General features: G+C 37.0%; 1 protein-coding gene across 4 annotated transcripts in view; it reads left to right on the top strand.

Annotated features, from left to right (window-relative positions):
- Nucleotides 1-4,209: 4,209 nt before the first annotated feature.
- ACYP2 (acylphosphatase 2) overlaps nt 4,210-23,804 on the top strand; it is a 199,741-nt gene continuing 180,146 nt past the window's right edge. Inside the window, exons 1-3 of one of the 4 annotated variants that reach the window (XM_036926036.2) lie at nt 4,210-5,180; nt 16,761-16,777; nt 18,380-18,489. In XM_036926036.2, coding sequence (XP_036781931.2) covers nt 5,039-5,180; nt 16,761-16,777; nt 18,380-18,489 — 269 coding nt within the window. In that variant the 5' untranslated portion in view covers nt 4,210-5,038. Of the gene's footprint in view, nt 5,181-5,457; nt 5,591-16,760; nt 16,778-18,379; nt 18,490-23,804 lie in introns of those variants that run through there. The other 3 variants (XM_057497207.1, XM_036926037.2, XM_057497208.1) reach the window with 3 other exon arrangements.

Below are 23,804 nucleotides of genomic sequence, written 5' to 3'. Positions count from 1 at the left end.
CATGATCCTACATCACATACAAATTGTTTTAAAGGAAGGGAATGAATTGACTAGGTTTTAATTTCAACCAGAAGTAACACAAAGCCTGGTTATACCAAGCCTTATGCTTAGGTTACAAAATGAAAACTTTTCATCTTGTTTAATCATGTATGTGAAGAGCCTGCTTATATTTGTTTGCTTCAGAAGTCAAATAATCAGATACTCATACAGCTCTGGTAGTTGTACATTTAAATTGGTATAGCCCTTTGAAAAATGACTTGGCAATATGTATCAAGAATACATGCTTATTTGCTTTATTTGCTATTCTATCTTCTATTCTAAATAATTAAAAAATATGGGAAGGAAGCTACATGTGTGAACATTTCCTTCACAGTGCTTTTTATGGTAGTGAAAAATTACAGGCAACCTAAGTGTATAACAACAGGTACTTTATGGTAAAGTAATAGGCAAATTTATGGTTAAAACTACTTAATGGAATAGGAAATTACTAAACTACTCATTGGAAAGATTATAACATGGGTAAAGAAAGAATAAAAGTTGAATTTATACTATGATTTTAACTACTTAAAGACATATTAATGATAAATGTTTCTCTATGGATAGATGTTTTTATTATTTATAATTAGCAAATTCCTAGTCCTAGAATCACATATTGTTGGCAGTCAATGCTGAAATGGTACATAAAAATTTGTTTGCTAATGTTCTGATGTTGGCAGACACAGTAAATTTTTTAGCTAAGCAATTGTTGCTACAGCACCTCTAAAATTTTAATAAAGCTACATAATAATGGTCAGGGGTACTCTTGGGTAAACGTGGATAAAAGTAAAGATTGATTAAGAAAAGGAAAACGTCAACCTACCCAGTCAGTGACAGCATCAGTGACAGTGAACAGGACCTCAAACCAGATTGAGATCTACTCAGAAGCCACAGTACTAGTGGGTAAGACACTAAATAATTAGGATGAAATCTGATTAGGGGAAGATTTGGGAGTAGAGAAAGTATTCCAGATAAAGTAGACCTAATAGCAAAGATTTTTTTTAGAAAAAGTCAGGGTGTTTTCAGAGGGCAGAATAATCCAAAGTATCTTGATGACAGGTTACCTATAATCTATATGATGGGGATAAGCAGGTGATAAAACAGTGGAGGCTGAAGACCTTCAGTTTTACTCAGAGTGCAGAGACTGTGAAGATACGTCATTGAAAAGAATGACGTAAAATGAGTGTTGATTCAAATCTGTATGGAATAACTGGGAGATGAGAGGACGTAATTGTGAGGTCTCTGCAATAAACCAGGATTTTCATTACATAAATTTATCTGGATTAGCACTTCCATGTTACTTTAAAATGATTTAAATATATTCTAACAGAGTTTCAGATGATTTCTGGTGCTCCCTAATAGAATTAGCACAGATTGCAGAGAAGTATGTAAAGGTATTGAAGCCAACAGATATGTTGAGAAATGCAGATTCTCACAAGTAAAAGGATTTGGAATTCTAGAAGGCAAATTATTAACAGCTGTATACAGATTCCTTGGAGTGGTAGGCTGCTTCCAGTGAAGACTTCATAATAAATAGCTCACCAGGAAGTAAAATTCTCCAAGTATAAATTGCCTCAACCTTCTAGGTATTGGGATGTTCCTGGACAATAATCAAGACCATAACAAAGCTATATGAGTGAACAGCAGACAGGATGGCTAGGGCTTTTGTTTTTGTTTCCACTAGCATAAAAGAGGTTAGATTTTTAGTTTCTTGTTCCAGAAAGTATCACAATCCATTTAGAATAAGAATTCAGGCCAAAACCTTTTGGACTCAGTAAGATATGAAAGGAATACAGACATCACCTAAGAACTGGCTCAGAATCACCAATTTGTCAGTCTCCTTAATATTTAATAAGAATTAACTCAAACCAGATGGCTTCATTGCTGGATTTTATCAAACATTTAGTGAAGATCTAATACCCATCCTCCTTAAGGTTTTCCAAAGAGTAGAAGAAGAGGGAATACTTCCAAACTCATTCTATGAGGCCAGCATCACTCTAATACCAAAACCAGGCAAAGACACCACAAAAAAAGAAAATGACATACCAATATCTCTGATGAACATAGCTGCAAAAATACTCAACAGAATATTAGCAAACCAAAATTAAAAAATACATCAAAAAGGTCATCAATCATGATCAAGTAGGATTCATCCCAGGGATGCAAGGATGGTACAACATTCGAAAATCCATCAACTTCATATACCACATCAACAAAAAGGACAAAAACCACATGATCATCACCATAGATGCTGAAAAAGCATTTGACAAAATTCAACATTCATTCATGATAAAAACTCTCAACAAAATGGGTATAGAGGGCAAGTACCTCAACATAATGAAGGCCATATATGACAAACCCACAGCCAACATTATACTTAACAGCAAAAAGCTGAAAGCTTTTCCTTTAAGATCAGGAACAAGACAAGGATGCCCACTTTCCCCACTTCTATTCAACGTAGTACGGGAGGTCCTAGCCATGGCAATCAGACAACACAAAGAAATAAAAGGCATCCAGATCGGCAAGGAAGAAGTTAAAATGTCCCTATTTGCAGACAACATGATATTGTACATAAATACCCTGAAGAATCCACTCCAAAACTAATAGATCTAATATCTGAATTCAGCAAAGTTGTGGGATACAAAATTAATACACTGAAATCTGTGGCATTCCTATACACTAACAATGAATTAGCAGAGAGAGAAATCAGGAAAACAATTCCATTCACAACTGCATCAAAAAGAATAAAATACCTAGGAATAAACCTAACCAAGGAAGTGAAAGACCTATACTCTGAAAACTACAAGACACTCATGAGAGAAATTAAAGAAAATACCAATAAATGGAAACACATCCCATGCTCATGGATAGAAAGAATTAATATTGTCAAAATAGCCATCCTGCCTAAAGCAATCTATAGATTCAATGCAATTTCTATCAAAATACTAATAGCATTCTTCAATAAACAAGAGAAAATCATTCTAAAATTCATATGCAACCACAAAAGACCCCAAATAGCCAAAGCAATTCTGAGAAGGAAGAATAAAGCTGGGGGGATTATGCTCCCCAACTTCAAGCTCTACTACAAAGCCACAGTAATCAAGACAATTTGGTACTGGCAGAAGAACAGACCCATAGACCAATGGAACAGTCTAGAGAGCCCTGATATAAACCCAACCATATAGGGTCAATTAATACATGATAAAGAAGCCATGGACATACAATGGGGAAATGACAGCCTCTTCAACAGCTGGTGTTGGCAAAACTGGACAGCTACATGCAAGAGAATGAAACTGGATTATTGTTTAACCCCATACACAAAAGTAAACCCAAAATGGATTAAAGACTTGAATGTAAGTCATGAAACCATAAAACTCTTAGGAGACAACATAAGCAAAAATCTCCTGAATATAAGCATGAGCAACTTCTTCCTGAACGCATCTCCTCGAGCAAGGGAAACAAAAGCAAAAATGAATTCATGGGACAACATCAAACTAAAAAGTTTCTGTTCGGCAAAGGACACCATCAAGAGAACAAAAAGGCATCCTACAGTATGGGAGAATATATTTGTAAATGACATATCTGACAAGGGGTGAACATCCAAAATACATAAAGAACTCACATGTCTCAACACCCAAAAAGCAAATAACCTGATTAACAAATGGGCAGAGGATATGAAGAGACAGTTCTCCAAAGAAGAAATTCAGATGGCCAACAGACACATGAGAAGATGCTCCACATCACTAATCATCAGGGAAATGCAAATTAAAACCACAATGAGATATCACCTCACACCAGTAAGGATGGCCAGCATCGAAAAGACTAACAACAAATGCTGGCGAGGATGCGAAGAAAGGGGAACCCTCCTACACTGCTGGTAGGAACGTAAGCTAGTTCAACCATTGTGGAAAGCAATATGGAGGTTCCTCAAAAAACTAAAAATAGAAATACCATTTGACCCCAGAATCCCACTCTTTGGAATTTACCCAAAGAATACAACTTCTCAGATTCAGAAAGACATATGCACTCCTATGTTTATTGCAGCACTTTTTACAATAGCCAGGATATGGAAGCAACCTAAGTGTCCATCAGTAGATGAATGGATAAAGAAGAGGTGGTAGTATACACAATGGAATACTATTCAGCCATAAGAAACAAATCCATTTGCAACAACATGGATGGAGCTGGAGTACATTATGCTCAGTGAAATAAGCCAGGCTGAGAAAGACAAGTACCAAATGATTTCCCTCATTTGTGGAGTATAACAGTGAAGCAAAACTGAAGGAACAAAATAGCAGCAGACTCAGAGACTCCAAGAACGAACTAGTGGTTACCAAAGGGGAGGGGTATGGGAGGGCAGGTGGGGAGGGAGGGAGAAGGGGACTGAGGGGTATTATGTTTAGTACAAATGGTGTGGGGGGTCACGGGGAGAACAGTGTAGCACAGAGAAGGCCCATAGTGGATCTGTGGCATCTTGCTGCTCTGATGGACAGTGACTGCATTGGGGTATGGGTGGGGACTTGACAATATGGGTAAATGTAGTAACCACATTGTTTTTTCATGTGAAACCTTCATAAGAGTGTATATCAATAATACCTTAGTAAAAAATAAAAAATAAAGAATTAACTCAGTTGCCACATACTCTCAACCAACAAGCTAGTAGGTCGCTCTTCAAAAGCAATAGTTTTGGGGTACTGAACTATTGACATCTGCGCACACCATCAGGCTTTTATTTACAAACATGGAATGCGCTCCGTGTTTAATGAAATCACAGAAGTGCACGGCGGCGCATCCCTCCTGGGAAGCCAGTCTGGATCCACCAAAAGGGGAGACGGGGAAGGCAGGCGACGGGCGCCCGGGGCGGAGCGGCGTCTTCCTTCCAGTCGTCCCGAGCTGCCCTCGCTCCCGGGCCTCGCCGTCTCATTTGCCGCCTTCCGACGCGTGACCCCGGCGCGATCGCGTCCCGGGCCGGTGACAAGCGCGGGGTGCGCCAAGCGATCCCATGCGCCCCTTCCTTCTCGCGGCCGCCGCAGTCACCGCGCCCCGAGTCCCGCTGCGGCTGTTAGGCAGAGGGCTCGCCGCCGCCATGTCCACCGCCGGGCCACTCAAATCCGTGGACTACGAGGTGTTCGGGAGAGTGCAGGGTAGGAGAGCCCGCCAGAGGGACGTCCTCACACAGTGGTGTTGGGGGAGAAAGGGAGAAAGCTGAGGAGCCCCTTCCAGCTTTAGGGAACCCCCTCCCGACTGTGGCCGGGACTTCCGCTCGGCCATGACACAGCAGAGCCAGGCGGGAAGGAGGCGCGGCGCGCCTGCGTCGGGGGCCGGGGTGGGCGGAGGAAGGGGGTGAGAACGGGGGAGGGGAGAGTGGCGAGGTGGGGGTTAAGGGGTGGGACGGGGAGGGGGCCCTGCGGTCCCCGCGGTCCCCGCGGCCTCCCCTAAGCGGGCCGACACGGGCGGGGGCGGGGGCGCCGGCGCAGAGCGGGAGAGTGACGTTGGGGAGGAAGAGGAGAGGGACCTTTCTTAAGGCCTCGGCATTGGAATTGCTGGGCTTGAGGTGGGTTTCTGGAGGGACTGTAAAATGATGTTTGAAGGTTCGCTTCGTAGGGGATTATACTTTTTTTTTCTCCCTATGTAGCCCTTCAAGGAATTACTGTTATCTATTTTTATTTTATCATGAATTTAAGCAGGTGCAAAGGATATACTGTCTGGCGTATTGTAACTATTGCTGTTTCTAAAATGAAACGTTGAATCACTCTGAATTTATCCAGTGGAATATAAATATGGAAGTGATTTAATATTTACCATCATTCATTTAAAATAAAGCTTTTTAACAGTGAGAAATTTTACATAATACATCTTTGAATTTGATTTCCATTCCACTTCCCCAACAGAATTTTATCCCCTTGCTATTCTTGAGAATTTCTTTTGATCACCCTATCAGCTTTTTCTGCAATCTGTATGTACAGGTTGTATGTGTTTGTATATGCACATCTTAATTTCCTTTGACCATAAAACTCTTTTTTTTCCTTCTAGCTTGAGTTACTATTGCAATTATTAAAACACAATTGATGAAATAATATAAGTACATTTAAAAGTATGATAAACGAAAGGAAAATTGGCACTGGGAATTTATTTCTTGAGAAGTTTGGGGTGCAACCTTGATTAAAGGAAGTGTACCCTAACTGGGACCTTAGAGATTTTTACATTTTAGGGTGATGTACAGGGTAAGATTAAGGATGGATTAGAGTATGCTTTTTGTAAAGAGATGGGCCTTTATAAGAGTGATTGTGAAAAGGGAGGTAGGGAAGAATCACCTCAGACCACAGGTGCCTTCTCAGCCAGGCTAGTGTTAGGAAAGAATACATATGGAAGGTGAAGATATGGAAATCCATTAGTTACCCAGACTTTGTGTCCTTAGAAAGTCTGTGGGTACACCCAGGGGTACGGTACTCTGAAAACTGCCACAATAAGTCACTGAAACACAGAACATGAAGTTAAAATGGTGGCAAAGATCAGGTAGTTAAGGAGTGTGTGTGTGTGTGTGTGTGTGTGTGTGTGTATGCACGTGTGTGACATTTACTGGGAGTGTTGGCTGTCCTGAGCGTCTTACTGTTATTTACTTTATCCTCAGCATGGTTTTGTGAGCTATATGTCTTACTGTTAGTCCCCAAGTATCACTGCCTGAAGTGCTGTAAGCCAAATACAGGACACTGGCTTTTGCAAAACGAAAGTACTTTATATTGAGGATGACTAACGAGACAAGAGGCAAACCTCAAATCTGTCCCCTGGAATTCAGACGGAGTGCAGAATTTATTCAGAAGGTGTATTTAGTAGAGTATATGCATATTTAACAAGGTTAGTGAAATTAATAGGAAATTAACATAGTTGGGGACAGGCCTGTTCTCCTGTGTCTGCCATGCATGGAATGTTGTAGAAAGTTAACATGCTACTTTATACTCCAAATGGCTTCTAATCATCCCCCCCCACACACACACTCCAGCCAGGGGTGAAGATTTTACTATGCTTATAAGGAAAGGTGAATTGAGGACATCTGGAACTGCTTGTATGCCTGTCTCCCAGCTGGGTTTAAGGTTGGTTCCAGGCACAGTTACAGCTTCTCACGGCTCCCTGAATTCCTGTTGGCTCTGAAAAATAAGCTTGACATATTTTGTTACTATTATTTTTTTGGTGTCCTCAGACTTGGGGTTCAGCTAGAATTAACCCTGTGGGATACAGTTTGTTATTCTTGTTTTAACAATGAGAAAAGAGGTACAGAGGGGTTCAGTAACTTGAACAAAGCCTTAGTCAACAAATAGGATTTGATCCTGCATCTCTAGATCTAAAACTTGCACTTTTCCATTTTACAATGTTTTCTCTTAATACAAATGTATTTCTATTGATTATAACTATGTAACTGCACTTTTGTACATATGGTGGTCACTTGGTATATGAAGATCAATTTTGGGCAACAGTACAAATATAGAAAAGAGAAATAAAGGTACTATACATAAATAGTGGGGTTTAAAAATCAGCTTTAGGGCAGTAACTCCTCTAATTTGCAGTATGTTAAATGGAAGTACTGTGCATGCTTACTGTTGCTTTATCAATGTACAGTATGTAGGGTAAGTCTATAATCACATGTCTACACACATACACAATGACATTTACTGAGAACTTAGGCTGTGCCAAGCTCTATACTCAACATTTTATATGCATTGTCTCATTTACTCCTCAACTCTCTGCCATCAAACATTTTCCTCATTTAATAGACGGAGAAACCGAGGCATGGAGAAATAACTTCTCCAGATTACACAGTGAGTTAAGTGCTGGTGCTGGGATTTGAACCTTGACAGTCTAATGCCAGAGCCCATGCTCTTAATCACTATAACCGGTTGATTCTCTCTCTACCGTTATTTTGCCTTTCTCCTAACCTGTGCACCAAACACATATAAACATTAATGCAGGATTTTTGATCCAACCATTTAGGCCATTCCAAATGATACTGAGGATGTTTTTATGGTACTTTGGCTCCAAGAGTTTGACCTGGTCAGTAAGCAGTTAGCACACTCAAAAGTTACAGCTTCTGTTTCCCTCTTTGTCACTATTTCTATAAATCAGTCTGTATCTCTCTCTGTCTCACAAAACTGCTCACAATTTTTTCATGGATTAGCTAAGAAATAAAAACGATTAGCCTTTTATCTGAGTCACAGGTAGAAGTAATTGACAATAAATAATCCAAAATAGAAAATTTAATTTTAATAATACTAAAAGGAACATTGTAAAATTAACTTTTAAAAGTATGGAATAATAAAATCTAAGTGAAAATTGGCTTGTTAGAAATATGGTTATGAGAGTAAATTTGTATGGAAGAAGAACATTTAATATTGACAAATTATAGCTTGATAAACCAATTTGTCATTAAAATATTTAAATGGAAAATATTCCCAATGAAAATTGTTTTAATGACATAAAAATGGAAGTGGAAAAAATAGAAAATGATTTAACTGTTTTAACCTGATGGAAAATTGATCAATGAAGTTTATGACAGAAAATATTTTTCAACCAAAAACAAGGTGTGTTGTTTTATTTCTGTATTCAATGCTTGAATTTAAAACATCCTTGGTGACAAAATGGAAGTCCAAATGTTCTAGGGGTCCAATATACTCTGTTTTGTTCTCAAGTACATACATCATAATTTACAAACAGATTGTATTCCAAGAGTTAGTTTATACATTGGTTTTTAAAATTCAGGAAAACACATTTATAGAAATAATATTACTAACAGTGGATTCTCTTCTCAGGCCCATCTTGCCATGCATGGATGGCAGGTTGCCACTGCCTACCATTGCTGCTTCTCTTCCTTTCCTTTATTTTTTTTTAATAGTTTTTTTTTGTTTTAGAATAGTTTTAGATTTACAGAAAATTCGGAAAGAGAGTTCCTATATACCCCACATTCAGTTTCCCCAGTTGTTAACATCTTATACTAGAATGGTGTATTTGTCACAACTGGTGAGCCAATGTTGATTGATACATTATTATTAGCTAATGTCTGTATTTTATTCTGATTTTCTTAGTTTTTGCTGAAAGTCCTTTTTCTCTTCCAGGATTCATCTGAGATACCATACTACATTCAGTTATCTTAGGCTCTTTTACTCTGTGACAGTCTCTCAGACTTGCTTTGCTTTTGGTAATGTGGGCAGTTTTGGAGAGCACTTTGAGGTCAGGTTCTTTGTAGAAAGCTCCCCAACTGGAACTTGTTTGATATTTTTGTCATAAGTCTAGGTTTATGGGTCACTGGAAGGGAGGCCCCGAGGTAGAGTGCCATTCTCATCGCAACCGTATCAAGGGTACATACTGTCATTGCCACTGGTGTTAACCTTGATCATGTGTCTGAGGGAGTTTGTCAGGTTTCTCCCGTGTTAAGTTACTCTTTTCCCAGCTCCCTTTCCATCAGCTACTTTTTATCTCCACATTCTCAAGAAGCTTCATGTTTTTCCTCCAACTTTGGTGCACTGAGGGCTTGGGGTAAGGTATAGGGGAGAAGGAGACTAACCTCTGTTTTTAGAGGGTTTGTAGCTGTGGCATGGCTTACGATGTTCCTACAAGTGTTTTGTTACAGTCACATCTAGAGTAATATAACGTGAAAAACTGAAAGGGAAATTGATTAAGCAGTATATAGATCTTTGGTGCTTTTCCAACTCTCATATGAATATTGACTTCACTCGTAGTAATGGATTGTGCAATCTGTTGGTTTACCTATGCTTTAGAAATTCAAGAACTTGTTTTTGACAGTATTAATTCGGTTTTAGAATAGCAGTAGCTTATTGGACTGCAGAAACAAATAGCAATTTTAAGATTGCTTAAAACGAAAATTGGGATGAATTATTAAATAGCTTTGTGAGACCACATCATTTAGGTGTGCACACTTTTCCTTTTGTAGACAGGTAGATGGAAAAGCTGTGCTTTAGAGGCTGAAAATTTGAGTACAATGAAAGTCAAGAAACATAATATGGTTAACTCTAATTCCCTTTCTCATCTTTGTTCCTATAGGATTTCATTTATATGTAGTTTTGTTTTTCTCCTTGTCTTTGCTTCTGAAATCCATTCTGCTTTCGACTATGGTTATTTGCGTGCACCTATTTGTGCCTTTCACAGGACAATAAGGATAGTATTCCCAAGGTCAGGTTGGCTTTTTCTTTAATATCCCCTCAGGCTGTGCTTCTGGTGGGGACTTCAAAAGTGTCTCATTAAATTGAAGTGCTTGGGAGCAGTTGGCTTGGAGAAAAAACAGTAGTATGGTGGCTGTTTGACAATTTGAAAGATGCCAAGGTGGCTCTGATGGATGGTGTAAGGTTAAAGTGAGGCAGAATTTTCTTGTATATAAGGAAGGCCTTTCTAACAATTAAAGATGTTTAAAATCATTAAGGGCTGCTTTGTTAGGTAGTAACTGGATGACTTCCTGCATGCAGAATAGACATATGTACTTAGATCCCAGGATGACGGGGTACAGTACAATATGAAAATTTCATTTTACATGCAAGGATGATGATTTTTAAGATTCATGATGTGGTTTCTTTAAATATCAACATTTCTTTGTGGACTTTAAGTATGATTTGCTTTGCAAGTATTTATTTCAGAGTTTCTCAATACATTTTTCCACATAGCGAGGTATGGTAGTAGCTGATGGAGCCTTGGCTGAGCAGCATATTGTGCCTGAGTCTTTCATAACTGAAAGGGCTGATGTCTGTCCCAGTTTCCAGAGCAGTGTGTCTGTAAAAAACCTGCACATGTCACATCAGATTCCCGTCTCTTTAGCAAGTGAGGTGGAAGCTGTGTGGAAAGGCCATGAAAGCATCTTCTCCAACACAAGCCCCATCCTAAGGGTGCTCTGCTCCAGCCAGCACTGACCAACTGCAGAATGTCTGTCGCCACGTCCCTTTTCTTTCTGTATGGACCTCCTTTTCTTGCACAGGATGCTTTGAACTAGAATCAGGACTCTCAGAAAGATTCTGAGAAAATTCCAGGTGGATTATGGAGTTTTGAATGGTTAATTCCCTCATGGCTCTCTGCTTCATAAAATTAATGGGCTGGAGGTCCTGACATCTCTTGGCGCACATTCCTTCTAAAGCTTTAAAATAAGGGTTGTGGTTGAGGAGCCCAATAAATGAACTCCTCTTCATTATGTGAGTTATCGAAAAGTAACACAAGGAGTGAAGCAGAGTTTTGAGGCTGTGGTGTAAATCTTCAGGTAAGTGGACTTTATAATAATCCATACTGCAGAGTGAAACACACCCAACCTGGGCACAAGCAGGCCTCCCACGAAGCACAGAGCTGACGGTCTGATTAAGATTACTCACCCCCACGAGAACAATGACGAGGAAACATGTGGACTACGCATGTTTCTTCTTCCAAACTTACCTGTACATAATCACTGTGTGTCTCTGAACAGGAGTCAGGGACAGGGTAGAGAGTGGCCAGGAATGCCACACTAACGGATATTTCTCCTAGAAAGAAGAACTGCCTCAAGGGGGAAGGCACTACCCCTCCAGAAATAAGTTATAAAATCTAGAGGGAACACAACTATTTAGTTCTGGTTGCAGTACTTCAAGATGATCTGTATTGCAGAGTGTTCTGATTTGGGATGACGGAAAAGTCAGCAAGGTTGCGTGGTGACCAAAACTGGAGAATGAGTGCCTTTGTTCCACAGATAGAGGTAGGAAGGGCTACATCACGGTCCTATTTTCTGCTTTCCTTTTTTTGTGTGTGTGACATTTTTAAAAATCGAGATATAATTCACATAATATTAAATTCACTCTTTTAAAGTGTTTGAAGCATATTAAATATACATATTAAATATACAGTATATTCACAATATCTTGCAACCATCACCACTAATTCCAGAACATTTCCATCACCCCTAAAAGAACTCCCTCACATTTCCCTTTAGCAGTCATTTCCCATTCCTTGTTTCCCCATCCCTCAGGAAAGTCAAGGTCAAGGCCTCTGGGATTTCCTTGGCCTTCCCCTTATAGTGTCAAGATGGCTGCTATAGTTCCATACATTATATTCACCCCACAATCAGGAAAACGGAGAATACAAGCTCAACCCCCCTGGCTGAGTCAACCCCAGTCAAAGAGCTTTCCCGAAAGCCCCACCCACTGACTGGCTTACACTTGTGGGTCACCTGTCTTATAAGAAGACTGAGAAACACCAAAAGGCATGTTGCTGCCCCGAGTAAAATCACAGTTCTGTTGGAAAGGCAGAAGGGGAAAATGGATTTTGTGTAGGCAATTACCAGTATCTGCCACAGATACTCATTTATCAAATAAATTTGACAGCATAATTTTTACATTCTAATCTTTCCCAAAAGTGACACAAAAGGATATAGTTCAGAAAGACTTTGAGGTCTCAGCCTCAAAGCGTAAACTCTGTAACCAAGAAAACCTGAATTCCTAAGTACACATTGAATCTTTCATATTTGATATATCTGTGTATTATGTTTTTTATTCCATCTCTCACCACCTAAGGTAATGGATAGCACGTACGTTATCTACCTTGTTTGTCCAACAGTATAAACTTAGTCTAAAATTATGTCTCTTAAATGACAATCCTTCAGTTCTCCTGTTTCAAGATTTGTTTAATAAATGTGTGTGTGACCTTACCATTTGTAGTTACAAATACAGCCACCATATTCTGCTCTAGTCTTCTACCCCAAATCTTGTAAATTCTAAAAGACTACCAATTTAACCTTTTTTTCACTTCTTGTGGTTGTTGTCTTTATTTATAAATAATATGCTCATATTAATATTTCTTGATTTGTCAACAGGCATTATTTAGTGATTTTCTGCTCCCCTTTGTAGTGTATACTTTATGCTATATATTTAAAAAAATGTATATATATATACAGATACACTCAAACACTAAATATTAACATTTAGGTAAAGTTCTGCTAGAATCAACACAGAATTCTTGAGATTCTTTCCAACTTTGTATACAGTAAATTTATCATTGTCACCTTGAATTACACTTAATTCTAATCAATATGTTGTGTGTATATTTGCAATGTTAATAACAAATTATTACAGAAGAACTAAATATTTCAATACATAGATATTTTAATATTTCAATAAATGTATGTACATATAGATATTTAAGAATAAAAATAAATAAATAAATAAAAGAAACATTTATCTGCTGGTTTTTCCTTAATTCGTTTATTTAACAACTATGTGCCAAGCTCTGGTCTAGGTGCTGGGAACACAGGGAACAAGACAGAAGAAAATCCTGCCCTGATAGAACTTCAGTGAGGACAGGAAATTTTTGAAAATGTAAATAAATACATAGTAATGTCATATGGTAATCGGTACTATACATATTAGGAAACATGGGGTACATTGCTGTTTTAGTTAAATTGGTCAGGGAATATTTTCCTAGGGAAATGGCATTTGTGTAGAGACAAGAATGAGGAGGAGAAGTCAGGCATAAGAAGATCAGGGGAAAATCCTTCAGGCAGAGGGACCATAAAGGCAAAGGCCATGAGGCAGGAATATGCTTGACATGTTGAGTAAACACAAAGGAGGCAAATTTGGCTGAAATGGAGTGAGCAAAGAAGGGAGTCCTAAGATATAACATAGAGTCATTAGGAAGGGGGCTGGAGGCCGTGATAACCAGGATACATTTTATTTTTAGTATAATGGGGAGACACCAGAGATTTTAAACTGGGAAAGGAAGTGATTTGATTTTACTTAAAAGAAATCACACAGGCTGCTTTATAGAGAATAGACTATAGGAGGGCAGAAGTACAAGCAAGGAAACTACTTAAGGTAGCTATTGCAGTGCATTAGTTAAGAGATTATGATAACTTGGACAAGGGACTTTATTATTTATTTTTTTAGAAACTATTGGAAGAGAATTCAGCTATTAGTAAGTCTTAAATGAATTTTGGGGCTATAAATAACTTGTAAATTGAGTGCAATGACATGGTTTTGAGTATTTAACAATGTATGGTATCCAAATATGCCATAATCTTGACTTTGGCCTTTGCACATGCTCTTCTATTTGTATTGTTATTTCACTGTCATCAACTTTTAATTTTTGCTCAACTATAAGACCCATTTTTCAATAAGCCTGCCCTAAGACTAATCACCCATGACTAGGTCATTTGTCTATATGAACAACCATTTGCATCCTGGCTTATGCATTTTACAACTCATAATTGTTTGATATTTTAATTGCCAGCTTTCTTATCTATCTTTCCCCTAAGTTCCTGGATGGCAGGGATTGTCTTATTTACATCTAATTTATTTGCTCTTAGAGTTAGACAATTAATAAATATTTGTTAAGTAAATAACCAGAATGTTTGTGTGCTTATTAAATATGTTTGAGTTGCTGATTCTTGTGTTATGTCTTTGTGAAATGATTATTTCATCAGTACACTGGGGTAGATAGTTTCTTTAACCCTGTACCATGTAGGATGCCTCTTTTAAAAATTCCTCAAACTCTAACACCTTAAACAAATGGTCTTTTTGTCATCAGTAAATAGATGGTGGAAAGGCTGTTTAAGATTTATAAATGTTGAAAAGATGTTGCTCTTCACTGGGCGACATGTTGTCAACCTCCCTCTTTGGATAGCTCCAGTACTTCTGTCAGTAATAGTAAGAGTGGAGGGAGCAATCTAAGTGACAGGCTGCCCTGGATGTGCCAATAACAGGTCCAGTTGGGATGAAGGAGAGGGGGTTTTGCCATAGTTTTGTCCAGTTTCTTTCATGTAGCGCTTCTGACTTGTAAAATAGGGGAAGCAGCATTGCTATGCAAGTGCATGATTTATTACCAACACAAAGTTGAACAGCATCCATGGGAAATGCATCAGATCTGCAGTACCCTACAAGATTTTTTCCCCTTTATGATACAGTTCTTGACTTGAAATACAAATCCTTTTCAAGCCTTTAAGGTGGAGCCAAGGCAACCATTGGCTCTAAACTTTAGTTAGCGTAGGAATTTCCTGAAGAGTATGTTAAAACCAGATTCTGGGCTCAAACACAAACTTGCAGAATTTGTGTTTCTGTAGGTCTGAAGAGGCACCCAAGAATTTGATATTCTGAAGAACTCTCATGGGATGCTGGCACTGCTGCTTCATGGGCCACTCTGAGTAGTAAAGAACAGGACCAGATGTCTCCAGTTTCTGTTTACTTTAGTTGCATGCACTTATTCATAATCCGAACATCATACAGGGCTGTGCACAGGGAACTCACAGGGGAATCTGTACAACACAGTCTTGACCCAAACTTTCTACTCTATATCGTCTGCATCTTCTGGGATCCCCTGCTCTTAGGATAAAATGACTGTACACTTTTCTATTGCTTTTCCTGTTCTGTTTCTCTTCTATGTGGTCTGGTTTAAGTGAAGTGTCTCTTGAGTTTTCTGGCAATTCCTTTGCTGGTTAATGTCTTTCCCTCCATCTACATAACAGATTGCCTTTCTGATTCCCCTTCAGACAAATACTGCCCACTTATCATTCCCCCACATTTTATATGTATCTTTTAAATATTTTTATAGCCCTATAAAAATTCCATTTGTGGTATTATCCTGTCTTTATTGCTTTACTATTCTTTTTCTTCATATTCATTTGGTACCAAAATACACTTTCATCAGTAAACCAATGATGCCCCCTGTTATTATAAATCTGCTTACAGAATTACATAAAATCATCCTAGCCACTGACTGATCTCTTCTGCATTATTAGAGATCAGGCTTACTTGCTATATGTAGAAACAATATCTTTTTTTTGACATTTGAACTGCTTTTATTTATTCATTTGTTTAAATTGAAATATAGTTGACATACAATATTATATTGGTTGCAGGTTTACAACCTAGTGATTCAACAGTTGTATACATTGCAAAGTGATCACCATAAGTGGAGTTACCATCTGTCACCATACAGAGTTATTACTGTATTGTTGACTATATTCTCGTTGCTATGCTTTCATCCCTATGACTTACTTATTGTATAATTGTTGTTTGTACCTCCATCAAAGCAGTATCTTTTGACCTTCCTGGAGATTGGTTTGATCTCCCTCCTGTGATTTCCCAGTGTACTTCTTTCTATTATTTTTTCAATTGAGGTATAATTTAAATTCTGTGACATTAATTCTTTTTATTGTAAAGTTTAGTGAGTTTTGAAAAATGCATACATAACTATGCCACAGTGGAGGTATAGAAAGACTCTCATCACCCAAAAAGTCCCCTCGTGCTCCCTTGCAACATTTGTCTACCCCTCCACCCCACCTCACAGCCCCATCCTCCAGCCCTTGGCAACCACTGATCAATTTCCTGTCCCTGTAGTTTCGCCTTTTCCAGAATGTGAAATTAAAATTAAAACAAATGTTTTATTACATTCAAGCTTTAAAAATATATGCCCAATATACCCAACTGTCTTTGTAATAAGTATTTTGTTTTATTAAGCATTTAAAATTATGCAGTGCAGCATTTCATTATACTTTGGTTTCAGTGTATTATTATTTTTCTCCAAAAATAGTTTCCTTTTTTCTTTTTCTTTTAAAAGGAAATAATTTTTAAAAGCATTTCCTCAATACATTCAGATATTAAAGGTTTTGTTCATTTCATTTACACTCTAATAATTTAGCTGAAAATTAAGTCAGGAAGTATATAGTTTTTTTTAAAGGTAAACAAGCTGACATTTCTTTTTATCTTTCTTTTATACAGGTGTTTGCTTCAGAATGGTAAGTCAATACAGTCTGTTCATGTTTTGTCATTGCTTCCCTTGTTTACTTCTAATCACAGAAATAGAGCTGTTTCCTGCTTAGTGCCACTGCTGCTTATTTCCTGCCCTTGATAGCAGAGGAAGAAGCATTTGCATTTCTTTCAAATTATTGCTTGGGATTTTTATTAAAGCTGTCTTTAAAAAGTAATCTACTGAAGACTGTAGCATCTTACTTTGCTGATGGACAGTGACTGCAGTGGGGTTGGGGGGACTTGATGATATGGGTGAATGTTGAAACCACAAGTTGCTCATGTGAAACCTTCATAAGATTGAATATCAATGATACCTTAGTTAAAAAAAAAGTGATCTATTAAAAACATCACAGCCTTCTCAGTTTTTAGTTTATGTATTCTCTGAATTTCAACAGTACCTCTCTTGGGGGTGATCAAATTGAACATTTTTTAGTAGGTATATTGGCTAGGTATACTGAATATAAAGTATGGATCTTCCAGTTGTTCTGGATCAAAGAAACCCTCCAGACAAGGGTAAATATCTCAAATTGCAAAACAAAAATTGCTCGTGATGCATAAGAAAGTAGTTTCCAGGTTTTTCAAAGTTAAAACTCCTTGTTGCTTAAAATTTTTTTTGTTTTGTTAATATACCTTCCTAAGAGTTAACTGTGGAATGTGTTTTCACGTCATGTTTAAGCTGGTGGTCACTACATTAGGTCTCTGAGAGTTGTAACATGTTCCACCAGTAAAGTCTCCACATACAGTTCGGTCCCCTGCAGTTCAGTTTGTCTCCTTTTTCATTATTGTCTGTGAGAACATGACTTATCTTCAGAACCAGCTCAATCCTGGCTGTGACTTTGGTTTGTGTCACTTCATTTCCTTGGGGACAAGGCGTGTGCAGGTTTTGGTCACCCGGCCCCATAACAGGAAAAGGCCATGTTTTAAAAATGTTCTAATAGATTGGGCCCACAAGGAATTTCGTATGATGTAGTTAAGACAATCCAAAATCAAACTATTGCTAGGTTTTCATTTGCCAACAGCATAAGTGAACTTGGAACTGGGAAAAGGAGTTTTTAAAAACTCTTAGAATAATAGGAGAAATACATTTATCTATAGACAATTACAACATTTGTATGGCAAGTCCAGAGCCAACAGAAGGCATCAAAATCTTTTAATTGAATACAATGTATTAATCCTAACTGGATATCTTTCCTCAGCTATTGAAAAACTTGGAGTGATCGTCATTTGGAACTCAGATTAACAATGTAATGTAGTGTCGTGCACGCAGGCATGGGGGCAAGGTGGCTGAGTTTTATGGATCTAAAGCACATCATGGAAACTGTTTTCTCAAGTAATTCCCACTGTCAGTTTTTCTTCTTATGATGTGCTTGTCTTTACTCAAAGTGGAACTTACTATAAAATACCATTTAAGTGAAGATTCTTACAAATACAAGTATTACTGTAAGCCAGCTACACAATTTTTGTCATAGATTATATTTTAGAAAAATGAATTATTACTAGCTTAGCATTTTTGAATATTAGAATCAAGTATGTTATGAATTCAGTCTTTTGATGCCGAGCCTCATCTCTTTGTTTTCCCCTGAAACCAGTACACGGAAGATGAGGCTAAGAAAATAGGAGTGGTTGGCTGGGTGAAGAATACCAGCAAAGGCACTGTGACAGGCCAAGTGCAAGGCCCTGAAAAGAAAGTCAATTCCATGTGAGTAGCAAGATGAATAACACATGCATGAAATTTATGAACTTGTTTTAATGTTTCACTGGACAATAACTAGTATTGATGGACCAAATTCAGTTTGTAGATTATAACTAAACTAACATGTTTTTTGGCAGACCAAAAAAGAAACTCTAACATTTGAGGGTGGGATTTATATGTTTAGTAATAGATCTCCCACTTAGGCCATCAAAAGCACAATGGCATCACTCTCTGGTCTATATGAAGAGTGTTGTAAGTCTCTTCTAACATGAGGGAAATACTTCTCAACTGAAGTGGTTGTGACAGTCACACAGTGCTCAGGATGGTTCTTGAAGCTCTTAAAGTAGCCTTCAAAGCAAAATGACTGCATTCCTCTTTTTATTCAGTATCTTATCTAATTTTATTTCCATTTTTACTGTCAATGAATGTGTGTTTGATGAGCTGTTTGGCCACCACAATAGGAGTCTTTGCATTCCGAAGGACATAAGATCCAGTGATATGGAAAAAAGTACCTTGACATTTTCATAGGCCTTATCTTTTCAGCTTCATAAATTCAACTGCTCTCTGTAGTCTTTTTTTTTTTAAATAAAAAACAGTTAACATTTATTGAGCATTTACAGCATTTAAACAATATGCTGAACATTTTATATAGATTATCTCATTTAATCTTCATAATAGATCTTATGAGGTAGGTACTGTTAGTATAATTTATTTTGTTTAACTATTTGCAATTTATTTTTGTTTTCATTACTTAATGTTTTCAGATTTCAAAAGCACTACTGTTTTGTTTATTGTAGTGAGTGAAGTCATAAGATATAAAAACAAAGCTAGCAATCTGTCCCTTCCCTTCCACTCTGCATCCCTTTACATAAGTTGTACCAATGGCCTTGTTCATCTTTCTGAAGTTTTCTCTTTTACTTAAAAGTATTTCAGCGTATGTTAATGACAGGTGTTTTGCTTGTTTTTGCTGAAATAGAATATGTACATTTTTCTGTAACTAGTTTTTTCATTTTATGGACATTCAACAATCAGTAAATATGTAACTACCAAATTCTTATTTTTCTCATTTCTTTATGTATAGGTACATACTTGTGTGTGTGTAAGACCATATCCTAACTTGAAAAGTGGGATCCAAACATTCAGTTTTACAAAATGTGGGGTAACAGTTAATGGAAAACATTTCAGTTGGACTGTCACAAATGCACAAAAGAGAAGATTGTGATACTTCTGTTGTATAGAAGTAATAGCGCAAATGGATAAAAAAATGCCAAATGACTGTGAGGTAGTTTGGGAATGGGGACTATGTAGAGGATGGATGCTCATGCCAGTCACATTATATCCTAATCAATGTTGTAGCAGGTTTTTGGTTAACTTCCTCATCATAAATGTAATCATATCATACATTTCTGCCCATTTTTTCTTCCCAACCCCTGCACACCCTTCTTCCCAACACCACCAGTAATCTGTTTGTAGTCTGGTGTGTTTCCTTTCATATTTGTCTCCATGTTTACCTTCTCTCTCTCACACATACACACATACACACTTGGATACACATACATTTTTGGGTTGTGGTCAATGTTTGCTTCTTAAAATGGAATGGTGTATGCACTTCTCTGAGCCTCACTTTATCATTGAAAAATACATCCAGGGAAATCCCTGCAAGTCAAATGGTATAGCTCTATTTTATTCTTTTTAATGACTGCTTAATATTCCATAGTACCATTATTTATTACCTTATTGCCAGGAACTCGTTTTGTTGCCTGTTTTTTGTTTGTTTTGTCTTATAAGAGCAATGCTGTAGTAAACATTTTATTGTTGATTTTATTTTATGGGATAGATTCCCAGGAGTGTGATTTGCTAGTTGAATTGTCTGTGTACTATTAATTTAAAAATATTATCAGACTGCTTTTCAAAACAGCTGTGAGGAGTTTACATTTTTTTCCTCTTCATCCTGTCACCAATTGGCATTATTGCTGTCTTTTGTCTGACTGTATGTGGAGTTATATTTATTTTTTACTGTGATTTGTGTTTTTCTAATTACTAGTTATTTTGAGCATCTTCCTGCTTGTGGCTATGTGAATTTGTCCTTGTGAACTCTTTTTTCACATCCTTTACCTATTTTTCCCTCGGGTTGCTTGTCTCTTTCCAATTTTAAGAGCTCTTTGTTTATTGGTGATGATTACTGACTCGTTATCTGTTATCTCTTTTGCAAGTATTTTCCCAAATCCATCATTTTCCTATTAATTCGTTTTATTTGTGGTAGTTTTACAACATAAATTATTTTTAATTGTTTTTAAACTCAAATATGGTTTTCTTTTCTTTCTAGTTAATAAACTGATTGTGTTGTTACCTAGGTTTTCTTCTAACTTTTTGATGCTTTATTTATTACATTAAGCATTTACTCCATCTGGAATTTGTTTTTTATTTATAATGTGAGATTGGGGACTGTTTTCTACCAGATGGAGAGTCAGTTGTGCCAGCACCATTTACTAAATAATCATTCTTTTCCCATTGAATTGAACTACATTTTTGTCACATATTAAAATTACATATAAATTGAATTTTATTTCTTTATTCTCTGTTTTGTTTCAATGATTGATCTATTTATCTGTTCCTAGTCTAATAAATACTCCATATTGATTGAATTACAGTGGCTTTATAGTATATTTCCTTTTACTATTCTTTTCATTCATTTATTTGCTTTCTTGGGCATTTATTTTCTCTCTAAGCTTTAAGATCCTTTCATCCATTCAATTGGAATTATTTTTTTAAATTTCCCTGATTGTCTATGACACTTCTAAAAATAACTATTTTTTAGAACAGTTTTAGATTTAGAGAAAAATTGTAAAGCTAGTAAAGAGCTCCCATATACTCCTCACTTCGTTTCCCCTATTAACATTTTATATTAATATGTTCCAATTAATGAACCAATGTTGATACATCAATATTAAGTAAGGCCCATGGTTTATTCAGATTTCCTCAGCTTTTACCTAATGACCCTTTTCTCTTCTAGGAACCCATATTTTATTTGCTTTTTAATTCCACTTTCTTATGGTATTAAGAGAATTGATGCTAAACTTCCCATCTAAGAATATGGATGTCTTTTCATTTGTTCCGATTTTAAAATCTATCCTTCAACATGATAGTACAGGTTCCATCCTGTAGGTTTTATGTTTTTCTTGCCGAGTTTGTTCCTAAATACTTGTCTTGGTCAGTTTGAGCCTGTACGACAAAGTACCTTAGACCGGTTGGTTTATAAACAACAGAAATTTATTTTCACAGTTCTGGAGGCTGCAAGTCTTGAGATTGTCATGCCAGCACAGCCAGGTTCTGGTGGGAGGCCTGTGCTGTTGCAGGCTATCAGCTTCTCATTGTATTCTCACACGGCGGAAAAAAGCTAGCTAGATTTTCTTATAAGGGCACTAATCCCGTTCATGAGGGTTCCACCTCATGACTTAATTACCTCCCAAATCCCTCCTTCCCCCACCCCCTGCCACCAAATACCATTACATTGGGGATTAGATAGCAGCACATGAATTTGGGGGGAACATAAACATTCAGTCCATAACAATATTTAGTTGCTTTTTTCACTATTGTGTATGGAATGTTTTTCCCATTTCTGTTCCTGTGTGCTTATGCTAGAATAGTGAAAGCCTAGTGACTTCTGTATATTTACCTTATAGAGTTACCTTATCAAATACTCTCATTAATTCTGTTAGGTTGATTTTTTTTTTTTTTTTTACTAATTGTAGTCTATTGCATTTGCTAAGTATACAGTTATGTAGCTAGCAAAAGTAGTGTATCTTTTTTTTCAGTGTTTATTTCATTTCCTAGACCCATGAAGACAATGTTGAATAATAACAGCAATCAATAATGGGCATCCCTGTATCCTTTCTGATTTTATTTGAACTGGTTTTTATTGTTTCACCAGACAGAATGATGTTTGCTGTTGGTTTTTGGTAGATATAATTTTGTCACTTTGAATTTCACTCTTGAATTCCTTGAATTAAGCTCTAATTGGCCATGGTGTGTTATTCTTTCAAATTGCTGAATATTGCTTACCAATATTTTATTTCAAGTGTTGGCATCTACATTTGTAAATGAGATTGTGGTACTGCACTAGGTTTTGGTGTTAAAGTTTTGCTGGCTTCAAAAGATGTATTAGGAAGTTTTTCATCCTTTCCTTCATTTTGGAATAATTTAAATAATATTGGAACTACTGTTCTTAGGTTGGTTGAAACAAGTTATAAAATCAGTTGGTCCTGGTCCATTCTTAGTGATGATCTTTTAACTGCCTTTCTAATCTACTTTATTATAATTGGTGTATTTGAGTTTTTCACTTGTTCCCAGACTCATTTATATTTGCCTAGAACATTATCCAGTTTTTCTTGATTTTCAAATTAGTTGCCATAGATTTTTATAATTTTTTGAATCTCTTTTGTATCTATGATTATATCTTCTTTGGAAATTCCTGACCTTATATAATTTTATCATCTCCTCTTTAATTGGGTTCAGAAAGACTTTATCTATTTTATTGGTGTATGTTAAAAGAAGCTTTCGGGTTTATTGATCATTTCTGCTTATTGTTATTATTATTTTTTGGTTTTCCGTTTATTAATTTCAAGTTCCATCTTAATTCCTTCTTCTTTATTTTTTGTTGCTCATTTGCTAAGTCTTCAACATGAGTTGTACTTGCCTTTAGTTTAAGTCTTTTTAAATTAGCAATGAAGATGATTAAGCATTGCCCCCTAAATACAGCTTTTGGTTTGTTCTATAGGTTTTGGTAAAAAGTGTTCTTTTCATTGCCTTCTGGATAGTCTGTATTTGTGATCTGATTTTCTAGTTCCTCTTTGAACTTATAACCAGTGGTATCCTGAGTATGTCTTTCAAAAAGTTCCAGTGGTTAAGGCCTTTTAAGTTAGGTTTTTAAATTATTTCTATTTTTATTTTATTATGACCTGAATAGACATGGCTTAATGAAGGGACTGTTTTTTCTCACTTTCTGAAAAGACTGAGTCAGGGTTGGTTCAGTAGCTTCATTGTTAGGGCTCTGGGGTCAGTTTCTCTGATACCCTCTGTGGCCTTTGTCTTATATTTGCCTACAAATCCTGTATAGATCAGTTCAAAGGTAGGAAGAAGGTGAGGCTTTCTATATCACACAATCCTCTCTTCTCAGGAAATTCTTAAGATCCCCAGAAGATTTCCCTCCAGGTCTTAGTGGACTGAACAAGGTCTTAGGCTTATGCTCTGGCTCCCAGTGATGTTAGGGAAGGGAGTATCTGGCATTTTTACATACTTTCCTCTGAGCAGGTGGCATTGGC

Source organism: Manis pentadactyla, chromosome 2 (genome assembly GCF_030020395.1).
Source record: "Manis pentadactyla isolate mManPen7 chromosome 2, mManPen7.hap1, whole genome shotgun sequence".
NCBI classification, from domain to species: domain Eukaryota; kingdom Metazoa; phylum Chordata; class Mammalia; order Pholidota; family Manidae; genus Manis; species Manis pentadactyla.
This window is presented reverse-complemented; position numbering and strand designations above follow the sequence as displayed.